At 33.6% G+C, this 18,258-nt stretch overlaps 1 protein-coding gene across 3 annotated transcripts in view; it reads left to right on the top strand.

Moving 5' to 3' along the window:
• Nucleotides 1-13,966, top strand: part of ATF2 (activating transcription factor 2) — an 87,788-nt gene extending 73,822 nt beyond the window's left edge. For 2 of the 3 annotated variants that reach the window (XM_082841278.1, XM_082841280.1), the window contains 2 exons: nt 6,848-6,953; nt 11,386-12,559. In XM_082841278.1, the coding sequence (XP_082697404.1) occupies nt 6,848-6,953; nt 11,386-11,612 (333 nt within the window). In that variant the 3' untranslated portion in view covers nt 11,613-12,559. Of the gene's footprint in view, nt 1-6,847; nt 6,954-11,385 lie in introns of all 3 variants that reach the window. The other variant, XM_082841279.1, reaches the window with a different exon arrangement.
• The last annotated feature ends 4,292 nt before the right edge of the window (nt 13,967-18,258 follow it).

Raw genomic sequence — 18,258 nt, 5'->3', positions numbered from 1 at the left:
GTCCAATGTCCATCAATAGATAAATTGTGGCATATACATCCAATGGAATATTTTTCAGCCATAAAAAGGAGTGAAAGTACAATGTGGGTGAACCTCAAAATGTTATGCTTAAGTGAAAGAAGCCACACACAAAGTCATGAATTATATGACTCCATTTATATGAAATATCTAGAACAAATGAATCCATAGAGACAAAATGCAAATGTAGTTTCCAGAGACTGGTGGGGAGGAGGAAATAGGCAGAAACTGGTTAATGGATAAGGGGTTTTACTTTGAATGGACAGATAGAGGGTGGTGGTAACCCAACATTGCAGATGTACTAAATGCTACTGAACTGTTCACTTTAAAATGGTTAATTCTATATTATGGAAATTTCACCTCAATAAATTAAAGTTGCATACTAAGTAACATAATTCTTTTTCATTAATGAAAGGTTTATAGTTAGATGGATAAATGTGTAGGTATGGAAGTCAGTATAGAAATGATTCTTTAAATAGAAGTAAAATTTTAAGAATGACATGTACCAGCTTGTAACAGTGAGGAAGAGGGGGTTGGAAAGCATGGGTGGTTTGGGAAGAAAGGGTACCTCAATTATGACTTTATTGTTTCAAGTGGATATATGATTTTTTTGGTTGTTAGTTATTTGTCATATAAAATAAAAACAGTTCTTAAAGAGTAAGTGACACATTCTAGTTTTCAGAGTATGAAGAGTTAATGTGCTTATAATAGATTCTGGAGAAAAATTTCATTCGGTTCGCCAACAGCAAAACCGTTAACTGTGAAGAACAGAATGACTTGTAAAGAAAATTGAATGTCAAAGAAATAATTAAACTCTATGTGAAAACATTCATCAATTCTACATTTCCTTAATAATCCTTCACGTGACATACAGGCTTAGCTGATCAGTGTAGTGGGCAGTAATGACCCATGGTTGCTTACATATTATATATAATAAAAGGTTTAATGAGTGTTGAGGTGTGACTCTTCATATTTTTACCAAATATATATTAGGTTTCAAAGAAAATACTAATTATTCAACCTTATTGCCCCACTCACTGAATTTAGTTATATTTTAGCTTTCTAGAGTCATTGCTTTAAAAGAGCAATTTTATCAAATTGTATTAGATACATTTGTGGTCATCTAGACCAAGAATTGGATACTGTTGGTTATAAACTATTATATTTTTAAAGGTAATATATGATTTTTGTCTTTTACTTGAAATGGTTTTAACCTCGTTATCTTTGTCTTTCAGCTGTACTCATCTTGGGGGTTAGTTTTCAGTTTAGAATTTCAGCGTTTCCTTTATGAACAAAAGGCTGACTCTTCTCTTTACTAATAGGAGCTCCTTAACAATCTGTGGATAAAACTTGGGGAGTTTGTTGTGGATTTTGCTTTTAAAACTTAGGTATTGCAAAATGTGTGTGGAGTGGAAGCTCAGAAAATTAATGGAAGCATTCTTTGATAGCAGGATATGTGAGGAGTTTTCATTCATAAGATAATATGGAAAAGGTTTTGCTTATTGGTCCATTGACTTAAGGGGAATGGGATCAAATATTTTATTCCTGGTACCTAAACGATATTTAACTTTAGTATTTATCACCCGAAATAGAAAGGAATGGCAGAAGTTGGGAGATGGTATACAATATCTGTTTAATTCCTGAAAAAAAATAGAACTGTTTTCCTTTTCCCCCCTGAGTTTTTCACTGTATTCTAGAGGGGGAAAGGGTAATAGTGATGCCACCTCTACCTCATGCATTTTATTCTGAGTACTTCTTTTTACTAGCCTTTACTAAAATCTTCCCAAGCCTTTACTTCCCCATCTGTCAAACTCATAGAATAAGTACTATTTTTGAAGATCAAACGAGAGAGGTAATAGAAAAGTATGTTGTAACTACACTGTGCAAATGCTAATTATTTATTATTCATTCTGTCATTAAGCATCTATTGTGTGCAGGGCATGTTATTAGACACGGGATAGAACAGTGAAAAAAGACATTGTCCTTAACACTTGCAGAATTTGTGGTCTGGCAGAGAAGACAGATGTGAAACAAGTAATTGAAGTATGAGAATAGGAAAAGAGTCATTCCCATTAATTTTGCAGAATATTTGCAAAATATTATGAACCCTGTCATCTTTTTTTCTATTGTTGAAAATAAAAATTAAAGAACTATTTTGTTTTCAAGTATAAGGTTTTGCATCCATGACAACCCTTAAAACTTGTGGTGGGAAGTTAAGATACTTAATCATTGATTTTTGTGAAGACTGGCTTATCTTTAGGAATGAGAAATTCCCCAAAGAAGAAACTATCCAATATTATTTCTTTAATTTGGGGGGTAGTAGCTGAACTAGAAAGTCAAAGATCATGAATTTATGGAGTACCTGGTCATCAATCTGTGGCCAAACATCAGTGAAAAATTTTGACTGATTAGTCAATTAGCTATCCTGTCATGATTTCATCAGGCTGATGTGCTTCAGACAGACTGTTAAAAAAATATATTATTTGTTCATCAGTATGTAATTAACCTTTGACTAGATACAAATAGAGTAGAGCAATGGTATAGACAGTGCCAAAATAATTACATTTTCTTTTAGACCATAATAATAATTTTCTTCAGCATCTACTTTATCTTACCAAATACACTTTTCTTTGACAAAAATATCAGTAATTGCTCACATTTGAATGGGACTTTAATGTTTTCCAAATGTTTCCGTGTCTCTTATTTCACTTTATCTTCAGAATGATCCGGGAAGACAGTTAACATATTCTGCAAATATACTAAATAACAAACTAAAACTAACCAGAAAGGCTTTGGAGGCTAAATCCAATTATAATCCAATCTAAAATAATCCTCAGATAGTAGAGGTATAAATATTTCTTTTTTCATTTAATATTAATTCTGTTTATGGCTTAACATGTATCCCCTCCAGATTCACTTTGGCTTAAGCAAACTGGTTTTATATATTTATATAAATACAAATACAGATAGATAGATAGATACGGTCTGCTATGGCTTTCTTTTTTTTTTTCATTCTGAGGTCTCTCCATAGGATCTTCAGGACTCTTATTATATGTATGGAGGCTTTTGTCTCTGATTCTACCTGTCTTCCGATCTTTCTTTGTCAAAACATTTCAGAGTTAAAGTCATGATTTATGTAACTACCTTATCTAAATATTGTCTATATTTATGTTTAAGTCCTTTCCTTTATACATATGGGTATGAGACTATATAATTCTTGAATGTTTGGATTAATTTGTTGAATTTTGCTACATTTTATCAAACGATTTTAAAAATGCTGGCCGGGCTTTGGCAAACTCCTACAATTCTGCCTAATGTAAAGGTTATATACCATAATGAGCCTCCTGTTTTCAACCTCTGCTTGACCTGATCTTGACCACAAGCTTATGCTCACACTTAGGGCTCTACAGCTCAACTAAATCCACTGCCTTCAAGGTTTGGCCTTCTCTTATTCCTAATCAGCACTCTACCTGTGTGCTTTGCAGTGTTTCTCACAGTCCCAATTCTCTGCTAGCAACCATGTCCCATTTGCTGCTTTCAGTCTAGTGCTTGATACCAGTTTTTAAAGAAATTGAATATTAGGATACAATAATAATACAAACTATTGATTTAATTTAACCTTTCAATCAAAAATCACTTGAGCTTCAGGATTACCATTAGGAAAATCTCTTACCATTGTAAAACATTTTAGATCAGGATGATGTAAAAAATTAGACTAAATTTGTATTGAGCATAGCTTGAGTTTGTTGGGGGTTTTTTTCTTACAATATCTGTCATTTAAAAGGTGTAGGGGGAAAATTGGGTTATTTGAATTTTGGATGAAGACTAGCATATTTGTGTACTGTTATCACTTAGGTATTATATAAATTATAATGTTCAAACGGTTTTATTTTCAATTTCCTCCTCTCTTCCAGTTTTTTTCCTTCCCCAAGTTGTTTGCTCTGTTAAGTGTGACTCCAATTAAATTCAGTTAACACAAATATAAGTAAGTTGTTGTAACAGGAATCACATACCTTACCTCTGAAGTCCTTAATGTTCATTACCCATTGTTAGCTAGTGGCATCTTTAGTTTCTTCACTTGTCAATGGACCAGGAAGTCTAATTAGATGAACAACCAAAACACCACCAACTGTTAAGTTTGAATATAGAAACTGATATTCCATTCCATCAGTTTCAAACCTGTCATTTAAAGAGAGATTTTGAATGTATATATTTAATTTTGAGTGCATAGGAATATTGTTTTATTGGTTAATCCCCAGAATTATTTAAATCAACTATTTTGTATCAGTTAGATTATCAACTTGTAACTGCTCAGCAATTTTATCTAATACAGCATTTTGTTTCATAATATGGTTTATAATGAATGTCCATATAGAGTATTTAGTTGAGAAGGCATTTGTGATTTTTAAAATTCTGTAATTGAGGTGATGCTATTAAACACGCCAATTTTCATTTTCTGACTGAGAAAATTAACAGTGTGACTATGTTGGTGAGGTTGTTGGCAATAAATAATGAAATTAGGACCCCTGACCAGTTTTATATTATTTAAGCTATTTCATTTCACCTTCTTTGGTGTTTTTTACCCCCTGAAAATAGATTTTAGAGAAGACCATGGTAATTCTGTGTACTCAGTCTGTGCCAGGCTGTGGGCTATGCTCTGGGGATACAAAAAGCAAGATAATCCCTGCCCTTGAGAAACCTCAATCTGGCAGAGGTGGCAAATAAGTAAACTAAAAATTACAATCCAGTGTGATAAGTATTATGTAAATACACACATACAAACACACATACAATACATACATGTATATACGGCTGTGGGAGCACAGAAATTGACACCTAACTTTTCCTATGCATATTTGTACTGAGTGGACGCTTAAAGATGAGTGAAATAATTAGCAAGGCAAAAAGGTTTTCTGGATGGAAGCAACAGTATATATTTAGTTAGCCATATGAAATTTCTGTTTTTATAGGTCAAAATGATTAAATATTGATTATTTAATAGGTTCAAACTAGTGAGAAGGGTGGTCACAGGTACCAGATTATAAAAGATTGTGTATTCTTGACTAAAAATACATATCCAGCCCTATTTCATATTATAAAAACTAATGAGCGAAACTTGTAGATGTGAGTCTCAAAATCAAGCTGACACAGCAGAGAGAGAAACTTTTTTTTGGATAATATACGTTGGATTATTCATAATATGGGTTCCCATAAATAGTGTCATTAATAAAGAGCTATAATTAGCGGTATTGACACTAATGACGAGTTCAGTATTCCACAGAAATTAGTTTTCTAAATAACAGCTTGTTTTTTAAAGCAAACTTTTAACCTTTTCTTTTTGTACTTTAATCACTATACACCCATTTTTGTCTCAAATACAATATTCTAAACATAATTTAACCTTTTTATGAATGGTTCAGAGTTCTTGTAAGCATCAAGAACAAGCATTTGTTCTGTGCTTTAATACAGTGTTACAGTTTATTGTTATTGGGGTGTGAGGAACTATTTGACCCGACAGACTTGCCTTTGGATTGCTTAACTTTTATTCTTTTGATTTGTATGTTTCTGTCATTGATCACTTAAGGAGGCGTAATGAGTCTAATCTACTAAAGTATTTTACCTTCAGCTTTCTGGTTAAGAGACTGAGGGATGGAAAAAGAAGTGCTTGAGCTTTTATGTACACCTTTTTTGCTGTATTTCATTTAGTTTTGGGTTTATGGATAAAATGTGAATGGTTAATGTAAGTCCAAATAAGTAGAGGTGTTTGTAAGTTAAGATCTTTTAATGTTACCAATTTATTAAATTCATATTATTTCTAACTCTTGAGTATTGGTAATTATCACTAATTTATGTGTTAATATTTGGGGGTGACCCAAAGGAATTAATTGGACTCTCTCAATTTGGAACTTTTACATAGAATCTATCAGATTAATGCATCCAAAACAAAGACTGAACTGCTCATTCTGTGATAAGGAGTAGGATAGATCACCATTGATTTATCAGATCTAAATTTAGATGTGTACAAATGGCCTAGGTCAAAGGCAGTTAAGCCATTTCAACATTACATCTGCTTTCACTGGTTCCGTGTCCAACACAATGCCTTGCGATGCATTTTAGGTATCCATGATTCTTTGGTTGTTTGTGTTTTCCCCTATGGAGCTTTTCCTAGTTTCTAGAAAACTGCTTAACTTAGTTTCCAGGACAAAATTTTTACTTCCCAGTGAATAGAGTCAGTGAAATTTTATCCTGACTCCCCTGATACTTCTAATTGTTCAAATAATCAAAAAGAGCATGTGGGCTTCCCTGGTGGCACAGTGGTTGACAGTCCGCCTGCTGATGCAGGGGACACTGGTTCATGCCCTGGTCCGGGAAGATCCCACATGCCGCAGAGTGGCTGGGCCCGTGAGCCATGGCCACTGAGCCTGCGTGTCCGGAGCCTGTGCTCTGCAACGGGAGAGGCCGCAACAGTGAGAGGCCCACATACTGCAAAAAAAAACAGAAAAAAAAGAGCATGTAACGTGTAAAAAATACCTTTGATAGGTAACCTGTAGTATATAAGCAGTCACAAGGCAAATGATAATGTAAAAAGTAACTTTGAAATATGCTATCCAGTTGTGGTGTTAAATTTTTATGTAAGTTTCAGGGTCTATATAAATGCTAAAATATAAAAGCTAATGTATAATGATTAAACATTTAAACAGCATATTTTGTTTATTCCTTGGTGTTCTTTTGAAGATGTCCAATTTTCATATCTTAATCTTCACTTGTGTTAAACAGTAAAAATTGTTAGTCTGATGCTGGTAAGGTACATAAGTTGTTTCTTCCCCAGAGTGAAGTCACCCTGCTGAGAAATGAAGTGGCACAGCTGAAACAGCTTCTTCTGGCTCATAAAGATTGCCCTGTAACCGCCATGCAGAAGAAATCTGGCTATCATAGTGAGTAATGTTCCATTACCTATAGCCTTAGGCTACATCAGTGAAATACTGCCAGAGTGAACCAAGCTACCATTAAAAAAGTGGAGACTGCAGTTCTGATATTTAACGTTAAATATCAGAAGTTCTGCAAGTTTATTATGGAATGGGGGATATACTTCTTAGAATCTAGAGTTTTAAAATTTTCCTACTTCTAGCTTTTTTCTAGAGATGACTATAAATAAAATGGGTTGGTTAATAATTTAAAGTATAGTGTAAGTACTGATGATACTTTGTTTATATTCTCAGAGTAATACTTTTCTTGGACTGACATAGTGAAACACTACTTTTCTAGCCTCCGTTTAGTAATTTTTTTTGTCTTCACTTAATCTGTAGCAGATCCTATTGTTCTTTCTTAGATATCAGCATTGTGCAATTTTATTCTTCTGAATCTTTAGATTGAGTCTTCTAGTTAGTCATAAAAATGCTAAAATAGAACAGTATTTAAATTATTTGCTTGTAAGTTTCCTTTTAAATATTCACCTTCAAAATGAGATTCTTCTGTTTTCAGCGTTTTAGAAGTTAACTGTGCTTTTCCTTCTTGTAATGTCCTTTTTTGATAAGGTGCACAATGTTGGAACCAGCTGTTACTCTTGAATAAATGGCCAATTCTGTCCATCGTACACAAATTTGTAACAAATAACAGAGCTGGGAATGCATTAGGCAACATTCATAATATATAACCCACAGCTTTCATTTTTATGATTTAGTGATATTTCAGGATATTTGTAAATGTGAAAATTGTTTCAACCATATGTATCCACTTCGTTTTAATTTGCCAGTGTCAGTAATTCAAAAGAAAGAAACATTTTGTATTGGATGCAAACAGTTCCTCAGGTGCTCACGATAAAACTTAATGGCCACCATCTTTACTTGTAGTCATTGTAAGCAGTTTCATCAGAATGGGCAATATTTTTTAATTTAAAAGATTCAGTAGATTGAGCAACTCTCTGTTGCCATATATATTTAGAACATTGATTTTTGTCAGTTTTGAGCAAATAAATCTCAGTCCTTTGATATCTAGTCATTTTGACAGGATTGTGAAACACATTGTGGAGTAAATTGAAACCATATAGAAATATGTTTGGAGTTTGTATTAACAATGATTGCTGCAGGGATGAGGCCATTATGGCTCCCATCTGACTTAACAACATAATTTCCTTTAGAAGTTACTGAGTTCAGCATTATGCATACATGATTTTCTTAACAAGAGAGCTCTCTTGAATTTTGATAGTTCAGAAAGAAATATACAAGTGATTCTATAAAATTAGAAGGAAAATTAACTCTTAAATTGCATTCAGTTTTAAATTATCTTCAATTTTTTAATCTTAGTTAATTTATTGGATAACCCCAACAGTTTTATCCCTGTTATCTAGGCAGTATATGCTCAGCAAATGCAAGCCAAGTTTTTATTTTAAGCAATAAAGATATTTTTAAGTGTATATATGTATGGTTTTATATGCTATATCCTCAAACTGACTGCAAATCTAGATTAATAAATTTTTAGTGAAGGTATACGAGGTTGTGAAAATGTAAGAAATGAATAAGACATTTTTGGGTTTGGGAACAGTTCCTATCTTTTATCCTGTCCGGTTATCTAGATAATCATATTGACTGAGGTAAGTATAGTTCTTGCATAAAATTAGTTCTCTTCAGCTCTTGGGAGATAATTGGACTTTGGAGAAATTTCAAATTTTTTATTTTCAAATTTGAAGTCTGGGAAAAATCTGACTTCTCTGTTGTTTAATAGTCAAGGTAAATACAAAGATTGTTTAAGTAAATGTTTAAATCTTGGAGAAAATGTGGAGAAATTCACAAATACCTAACACTATTCATCACATTGTAGCACATACCAGTTGCTAATAGTGGTGAGCTATAATACTAGTTAACTCAAAACATTGTATATAGAAAACTAAGGTTTAGTAGAAACTAAGGAATCTTACAAAATCTTGCAGGTAAATCTTACAAAAATCTTGCAGGAATCTTACAAAATCTTGCAGGTAAAGGTGACAGTATAAAGTCACACAGTCATAGGGTCTCTTTTTTAACACTGGGAAGTCCCACGTCCTAGGAAACCCCTCAGTCATGGGAAAACCGTGACAGTTGTTGACCTTAAGGGTCAAGTAGTATATAAAATGAGAATGAAAATATGAAAGCATTTTTAATGTTTGGGTTCCTTGAAGAGTAAAACATAAGAGTAATCTTATTGCCATTAATTCATATTGTGTAGATCTCTGGGCATAATTAACATTGTATTATAGTTGTTGCTGTAATCCTAAATGGGAAGAAAAGCTTATTGGGCCCAAAATTGTGAGCTTATATTTTCATTAATGAAAATGGTGGAACTTCAGAGAGAGTGAATTGTCAAACAGCTGGTTTCTTTTAAGTAGGGCCAAAAATGACTCTGTGAGTGCAGTAAGATCTCTTGTATCTTTCTAGAGCTTGTGATTATATTAGTAATTTTTCTCCCCTTACCATCTAGAACTGGACATAGGTGCAGCTGTATCACATTATAAAGGTATTTTATACATAAAATTTATAATTACATAATTTATAAGTGAGTACCTGCTTCTTTGTACAGCCTAAAGATTTGTTTTACCAAATTCTGAAAGCCTGGAGGTAGATAAGCACTTGTCCCTTACAACTTAGCTGTTTCATTTTGAGTCATCGCCTCCACAATATATTTACATTTCCTTATACCACTCATCACAGATCAGCCTCTTTATTTCTGAAAGCTGTTATATCCCTAGAACGTAACATTGAAAGGACATTTTGTTGTCATGTTGGATAGTGGTGAAATAGAGGGCTTTTTACTGTTCTCTCTAGTTAAACTGTCATTTGCCAGTGTTTTCTGTGAATGTATAACAATTGTATTGGCTATATAACTGAATTGTAAATATTTTATAACATTCATTATTGCTTGATCAGAACAGTATCCTTTCTGCTTTATATAATTTTAAAAAGGATTACTGATTGTGCTTTTTTTTTTTTTAACTGCATCTTGAGGTCAGATTTTTATCCAGTGGTGTAGTTTTGCATTTAAAGCAGATTTATAGAGAGGGTGAGATTCTATCACATTAAAATTCTGTAAGAGCTACTATATTTCAGAAAACCCTCAAAATGAAGAATTTTATTTGAACTAGAGTTGTACTTGCCAGATTCCTCCCCCTCTATCTTCTACATTACAAATCATGGGGTAAGTCCTACTTCATGGGGTCCACAGTCTTTTAATAGTAGACTTTCAGAATGAGCACCTGGCCATCAGTAAGCAGGCCAGTATGTATTGTCAGATTTGATAGGAAGCCAGCTTACTATACTTCTAAACACTAAATAAAAATTATTTTAGAGTGTTCAGAAAGAAACAAAGCTAAACAGTACTGTTTAGGGATACATACCTATTTGGTAAAACTTCAAAGAAAAAACAAGGGAATGGTAAAAGAAATACTTATCAGAATGGTGATTACCTTTGGTGAAGAGAGGAGCCTCCAAGAAGCACGAGTGTTACTAGCAATTTTCTCTTTAAGTTGGGGGCTGGGTTCACAGGTGTTCATGCTATCATTGTGTCTCATAACTTGCATACACTATAATTATTTGTGTGTGTTGTACTTATCAGATTTTTCACTAAATGAAATTATTGGATTAATAAGAAAGTTGAAGATTTGTTGTTAAAGCCTAAACAATGGTAGATATATTTTCATAAATATTTAGAATGCCCTTTCCTGAATATCTTTTCAATTACAGTATCTTGAGTTTTATATGGATTTTTATTTGAATCTCAATTAATTCATGCAACTATAACAGCTGGTGGCATTTAGATTCTAAATATTGCTTATTCTCAAGTGTATGCATCATTAGAATCAGGTGTTATAATCATCCATGGCTGCCTTAGATGGAAAGTCAGCCAGAATAAAAATAGTTCTGCAGAGGGAATTATTTGAAGATATAATTTGTATGTTAGCATTCATTTTGTTTATGCGTATGGTTATAAATTTTTTAATCTTTTAATAAGAATGGCGTGTAGGCAAACAGACTGGTTTTGTTAAATGTGTTGCTGGGGTAAGTGTTTGATTATATCTATAAGAGACCTATCTCCCAAATTCCCACCCAATTTTCTTCCTTAACACTATTTAGCAAATAATTCTTCAGCTCTCTTTTATGTGGCACTGGGCATTGAGGTGTTTCCATGTGCATGCTTGTGCCTTGTTTAGCCTGTACAGACAAAATTGCCTACTTCATGACTTCTAGCCACCTTTCAGTTACTCAATTCCAGTCATACCAACTTCTCTAAACTGATTCTGTAAAATGCCATCTAACTTTTTATTCTGTGCATTGACTCAACCTGATAAATTCTTACAACTATTTTAAGAAACTGAGTAGTTTCCTTTTTTCCACTCAGCTGCTGATAAAGATGATAGTTCAGAAGACCTGTCAGTGCCGAGTAGTCCACATACTGAAGCTATACAGCATAGTTCTGTCAGCACATCCAATGGAGTCAGTTCAACTTCCAAGGCAGAAGCTGTAGCCACTTCAGTCCTCACGCAGATGGCGGACCAGAGTTCAGAGCCTGCGCTTTCACAGATTGTCATGGCTCCTTCCTCCCAGTCACAGCCCTCAGGAAGTTGATTAAAAACCTCAGTGCAGCAGTTTTAGATACTCATTAGTGACTCAAAGGGAAATCAAGGAAAGACCAATTTCCATTTATGCGAAGTCTGTGGTTGTAATTTTTTTTTTTTACTTGAAATTAAATTTGGCTCTAAAGTTGGTGTAGCAGCAGTTGATGATCAGACTGAACAACAACAGTTTTTAGTCTCTGGAAAAAGACTGATTTTGCTTTTTTTATAAATATTGTTAGATTTACTCATTTTTCTGTGCTCAATGTGTAAATTGTATTATAATTCATTGTGGTTTATTTCACTTTTAATTTTGTGGTGTTTTAATAAATGGGGGTGTTACTGAATCTCTCTTCCCACTTCCATTTCTTTTGACCACCTCGTAACCCTCAACTGTGATGGTAGTATTGTTATATCATTTATACCAAAGTTCTGCATAGTCCCTATTGACTTTGTAGTGTTAACAAGGTCATAAAGCACTAGCAAGAAAAATATAGAAATTTGCTTTTAATCTTTTTTGCCTTTTATTTTGCACATTATGCAAAAGGAAGAACATTATCGAACACTTTTTAAGTGAGTGAAACATGGTAAAAGACATACAGTGCTTTTATGCACACTTAAACTAAATGAAGATCAGTAACAGTGCGTTTCCTTTTTTTTTTAAGATTTCAAGTAGGCATGAATTTTGGAATCCTTTATCATTTCAAAAATGACTTTTTTAAGGCTTAAATTCAGTATTTTAAACCCTATGTTTTGAGACTAACAAAATATGAAATTATATAATGTACAATACAGGGTTATCAGATATCTAATAATTTTTTGAAATTAGTTTTTTGTTTTGTTCTGTTTTGTTTTGTTTTGCAGATTTCAGGTTTCAAACTGAGAAGTTTATGCATAATCAAGTAAGGTATGGTTGCCAGAAAAGCCTAAAAATTACTACTTAGAAAATTTAAGACTGTTTACCCCCATTGTCTTGTACTTGCAAGTTAACTTGTACTTATTCTTGTGAAAGCACTGTCATCTTTTAGTAGCAAATTTTGATAACGTTTCTCGTGGGGAAAAAAATCAGTATCTATCTTTAGAACAATGTAATTATAATATGGGAAACGAGTGAGTGAGAGTGTGTGTGTGTGTGTGTGTGTGGCGTGTGTGGCGTGTGTGTGTGTGTGTGTGCGTGCGTGTGTGTGTCTTTCAATAGTTCATGCCAGCAATCTTTGCTTGAATGTTTAACGATGCCTTCAGTGTGATGCTGGCCAATAGATGATTGCAATTTAAGATGTCATTACTGTGCAGGCTTGGATAACTAACATTCCATGATGTAGTTTGTTTCTGATGAGATGATTGTAGGTACACTTTTCTCATTATCCAGTCATCTGTGGGATACTGAGTTTTCTAATGTGCCATTATCTATTTTTATTCTGCAGTTATGTTCAAAATACAGTACAATATTTTAAAATAGACAAAATTGTTAAAAAATAAAAATGTAGTAGACGTGTGTAAGAAAACTTTGTAAAATAGTTATGAGTCCTCCCCAGTAGCAACTTCTGGCATTCGAGCAGGATCCATTATGTAAATATCTGTCATGCATTTATAATAAGTTGTGTAGTTTGTTCTGCATCCATACTACACTGTTTGCTAAAGTCTCAGTGCCATCTCCTAATGAGACTGACGTTTTAAAAACCGGTATGGAATATCCTTGGTAATTCAAGGAAATATTCCACCTGCCTAAGTTCCAAACTGGGAAACGTTCAGATTATACAAATGACATTTCAGGACTTTTAATTATGAAGATAATAGGAATTTTATTGTTTGGCTTATTAAAAATACCATTTTGGGTTGATAATTCTACTTCTAAAATTTTTTTATTTTTAACTGATTTTATAATTTTCCAGTAATCAATTTCTAATCATGATTTTGCCATAGTTATGCTAAGGAGTTGATCTCAAAGGCACAAAATATGAAAATATATCTCAAAGGCTGTTTTTTATTGTAGTTTGGATGGATTAGGAAAAGCCTCTGTTTTTCACTCTCCTGGGTCATTCAGTGCATTTTTCTTAAATTTCATTATTTATGCAAGTTAAAAGTTCTTCGGTAACAGGAATTCTTGCAACTGTAAAATAAAACTACATAGATGTAAGAAGTCATGTAAACAGTTAATGAGCTTATTACCAAGGTTAGCAAAACTTTCATTGTAAATCAGTCTGTACTCAGCAAATAAAAGTCATTATTAGTTGTATAAACACAAATTCCATTTTGACTTTCAGGATGTCACACTACTTCTGTACCTAGCATTTTGAGTCCTTATATTTGCAATGTTACCCAAACTGTACTATTTTCTTTTATGTGCAGTTTGCATGAGTAAACCATCAGAGAATAAATTTTATCTTTAAATTATGTTCATAATTTGCTTGTTCTTACCTATCCTTCATAAGGTAACATCACCTGATAATGATGTTTTTCTCCTTCAGGGTGTTTATTACCTGAGAAGAACCTGATATTCTTTTTATTTCTGTGATAAAATTCATTCCTTCTCAAAGAAGACCTTTCAGCTGCAAGGGTGTTCAGGCCTCTTTCCTCTTCTCTGAATTCACTTTAAGCCTCGTTCATACAAAATGAACCTTTAATCTATGTCTCCAGCCCAGAATATTGCCTGAGCCACACACGGATGCACCAGCCTTTGGTTTATCTTAGTAACTGCCTGACAAAACATAGAGTATCTTCAATACTGAACTCTAATCTTCCCTCACCCTACCTTCAAACAAACACACTGCTCCCATAATGTTTCATAAATCAGTTGATTACAACTCTGTCCCTCCAGTTGCTTAAATCAGAACCACCTGATTCCTCTCTTTTCTCACAACCCGCGTCCAAGACATCGGGAAATACTGTTTGCTTTACCTTCAGAGTAATACAGAATTCAGCCACTCCTCACCATTTCCAGGGCTGTCACCCTGATCTGTGCCCTCATCGTTCCTCACCCAGATCCGTCCCCTTTCTTCCACCCTGCCTACTACAGCCCATCCTCAACACAGCAGCTAGAGTGAAGCTTTTCAAACACGTATCAGGTTATGGCACTCCTCTGCTCCAAATTCTAGAGTGGCTCCTCATTGCATTCAGAGCTGGAGTCTTTACAGTGGCCTACAAGATGATCTGTTCCCCCATCCACATCTCTGACCTCATCTTCTATCAATCACGTTGTTTTATTCAGTGAATATTTGAGCACTACTAGGTGTCAGTTTTTGTTCTAGGCACTTGGAATACACCAATAGCCAAAAGACAAAAACCCCTGCCTTTGTGAATCTTACATTCTAAGTGGGGAAGGGGGTGGTGCTGGGAAACACAATTAACACAGTAAATAAGTACATCTTACTATGTTAGAAACGATAAGAAGTGCTAAGTAAAGAAACAGACATACCAGTTGTGGAGAGCACTGGAGTGATGTTTCAGTCTTCTCTCTCAGATAGATAGAACCAAACTGAAAAGATATAAAGAATCACATGGTTATTTTTTATTTTAAGGTATACATTTCAACAAATGTGCTTAATCTAACTTACATGATATTAGATAAAAGATTTCATGAAGACAAACTGATGTGTTTCTGTAACAAAGTTTGACTAATGATACACTGAAAGACCACATCTGCTTTGACTTATTGCAGAGGACAGGAAAGATAAACTCTTGTCTATGGCATGTACTTACCGTTAAGTGTAGTTTTGCTAATTCTCCATCTCTGAAACTATAGAGTTTGATGCTTGACATTAATAATTTATTTCTGAGACTAATTATGGGAGAATCCTATTAACTGCTGGGACTTCATCTTATAAAAATATACACATGTACAATCACACAGACAGACACACACAAAATACCTAAAGAACACAGAGTTATCAAAGCAATTCTAAAATAAAGACATTTAGAAGAAAATTTTAATCTGACATTTCTAAATAGATTACCTTGACCACAAGATAATACTTTTGAAGCAATTAAAATTTTATTACCATTTTATGTCTGATATAATTATGAAAAATCATTTCTTTAAACTATCAATAAATACAAATAAATTTTTTCTGTAATTCTCATATACTTTTTTTTTTTTTAAGTGCAGGTCTTTCTGGCTATGTGTAACTGTAGATTGAGATGGGTTTTCACTGAAGCAAAGTTTTAAGATCCTTCTGTGTGGGAAAAAAAAAATCACAAAATGTAGAATAAAGATTTTTCTGGAGAAATAAATAGCCCTACCATTTAAGTAAATGGTGAGTTGCCAATTATACATTGCCATAGAAAAAGTACAATCAGTGAAAATGTTTCTAAAAGTAAAGGATTTATTAGTTCTGAAATAACCAAGGCCATGTGACATTGGAACTTACAATAAAAACTATGCATAGTTCCATTCTACTGTAGCAATCCAAAGCACCAAATGTTAATTGTAAAATTATCAAATATGTCACAGTACTCAGACTAGGAGGAGTCTGTTATTCAACAATGGGCCAGTGAGTTGTATCTTTTTCCTCAAATGCACATGCAAATTTTTCCAATGGCTTTATGAGAAGAGGATGTCATTAGTACACTCTTGTCACGGTCACAGTGCCTTCCTTGCCTCATTTTACATTAGATTTTACATTTAAATAATTCATTGAGCTAGAATTTTTTGAACCATGGTTTTATGTGTTACCTCAATTATTTGAGAAAGTATTTCTCATTATGAATTTCATTTTTAACTATCAGTTAAGTCAAATAAAGGTAGGTTTACTTTATTCACTTAGTTTTACAGTAGATTTTGCTTTCTATGAAAGTAGACAGGAGAGAATGTTCCCTCAAAAGAGCTCTTTTAAAATTATTTTTGCTTTAATAATTTTTTAAAAGCATGTAAATTAAGAAATGCTATTTTCTATAACTTGACACAAAAAATATTTAATAGCATTTACTTAGCAGAATTTAAGATGAAAGAGTTGTCTATAATGAGCTTCTCATAACTGGGAAGAAATGCATTATGTGATGTTTGAGGAAATGAGAAAATCTGTGAATACCATTATCCTCAAAAATAAACCCTTTTGCACAATACAGTATTAAATGGATAATCAATTTTGTTTATTTTTTTTCTCAACAATAACTTTTTTTTATCTCTGTGTAATTAAACATGTAGCTAAGTTCCTCTATTTTGGGGAGGTGTGCTTGTTAAAATTCTTTGTTATAGGGTCTAATAACAGGAGTGAAAAATAAAATGAGTTAGGTAATACAACTATCCTAGCATAATTAATTTGAACATTTAAAAATTATTCAACAGATAATTATTGACTTTCCCCAGTTATTAAATTTTTAGAAAAATACTTCCAACATTACATCTTAATTTATTTGACTCAGCTAATGTTTTCTGAGGTAATTGACTTCCAGCACTGTGAGGCAATCTGCTAAATTCTGAACAATCATGTTAATATAGCCTACGTTAACATATTGCAAGCAAAGATCTTCAGATCTTTTTCATGACACTGAAGACCAATTCAAATAAAACTGATTGCAGTTCTTTTCTATGGACTAGAGTTTGTGACAAGGTAACACTAGATAACAATTTTGAAAATAAGATTTGCTTCCACTGTCATTTTCATTAATGTGTCCTATTTATCTGTAGAAGCTGTTATAAGTGCCTCAAAAGTAGTGAGCTATTGAAAATATTATTGATCTATAATTTAAGAACTTGCATAAAAGGTATCTGTTGCTGTAACTAGTAGTACATAAAATTATGTATAATTTTAAATTATTTATAATTTAAAAATACTTTAATCTCATGCTTAAAGTTTTCCCCCAATTTTTTATCAGAATTCCTAACATAAAAGAATTAATTTAGGTGTCTCTTGCTGGTGAAAGTACTTAGGAGTATTGGCCCACTAAAATGACAGGCCATGGATGAGAATTTGGTTAGTAAGTACATAGTAAGCACCTACTTTGTGCTGAGGTGTTGGACTGTAGGGACCACAGTAAAAATAAAAAGACCAGGATCTTACCCTCAAGTAGGATCCATTTGGAAAGACAAAATACTTGTTATACCTGTGACAGGAAATAATCACAATCTACAACTTCTGAAACAGGTTTTATAAGTTTACCAAAGGAGACAAACCACATATTTGAACTTCACCTTAAATTATGAATGAGATTGGGATAGAAAGGAAACAAAGGTAAAGACAAAAGATTAGTAAACAAATGTATTACGTTCATAAGACAGTGGAAAGATGGGAAGAAGAGGGTTAGGAATGAGAAAAATTGCATAGCTAGAATAGGGCTAGATTATACAGGGTCCTAAAAGTTGATTTAGACTAGGAAACGGGAAACTATTGACTTTCACAAGAGGGACATGAGAGTGGCTTTAAAAATGTGCAGCAGGGCTTCCCTGGTGGCGCAGTGGTTGAGAGTCTGCCTGCCGATGCAGGGGACATGGGTTCGTGTCCCGGTCCAGGAAGATCCCACATGCCGCGGAGTGGCTGGGCCCGTGAGCCATGGCTGCTGAGCCTGGGAGACCGGAGCCTGTGCTCCGCAACGGGAGAGGCCACAACAGTGAGAGGCCCGCGTACTGTGCAAAAAAAAAAAAAAAAAAAAAGAATGTGCAACAATAGGAAGGCTGGCCCACATGGAAACCAGCCTACCAATTGCACTAATCCAAGCATGAG

This window comes from Leucopleurus acutus (genome assembly GCF_964270905.1).
Source record: "Leucopleurus acutus genome assembly, chromosome: 6".
Taxonomy (NCBI): domain Eukaryota; kingdom Metazoa; phylum Chordata; class Mammalia; order Artiodactyla; family Delphinidae; genus Leucopleurus; species Leucopleurus acutus.
This window is presented reverse-complemented; position numbering and strand designations above follow the sequence as displayed.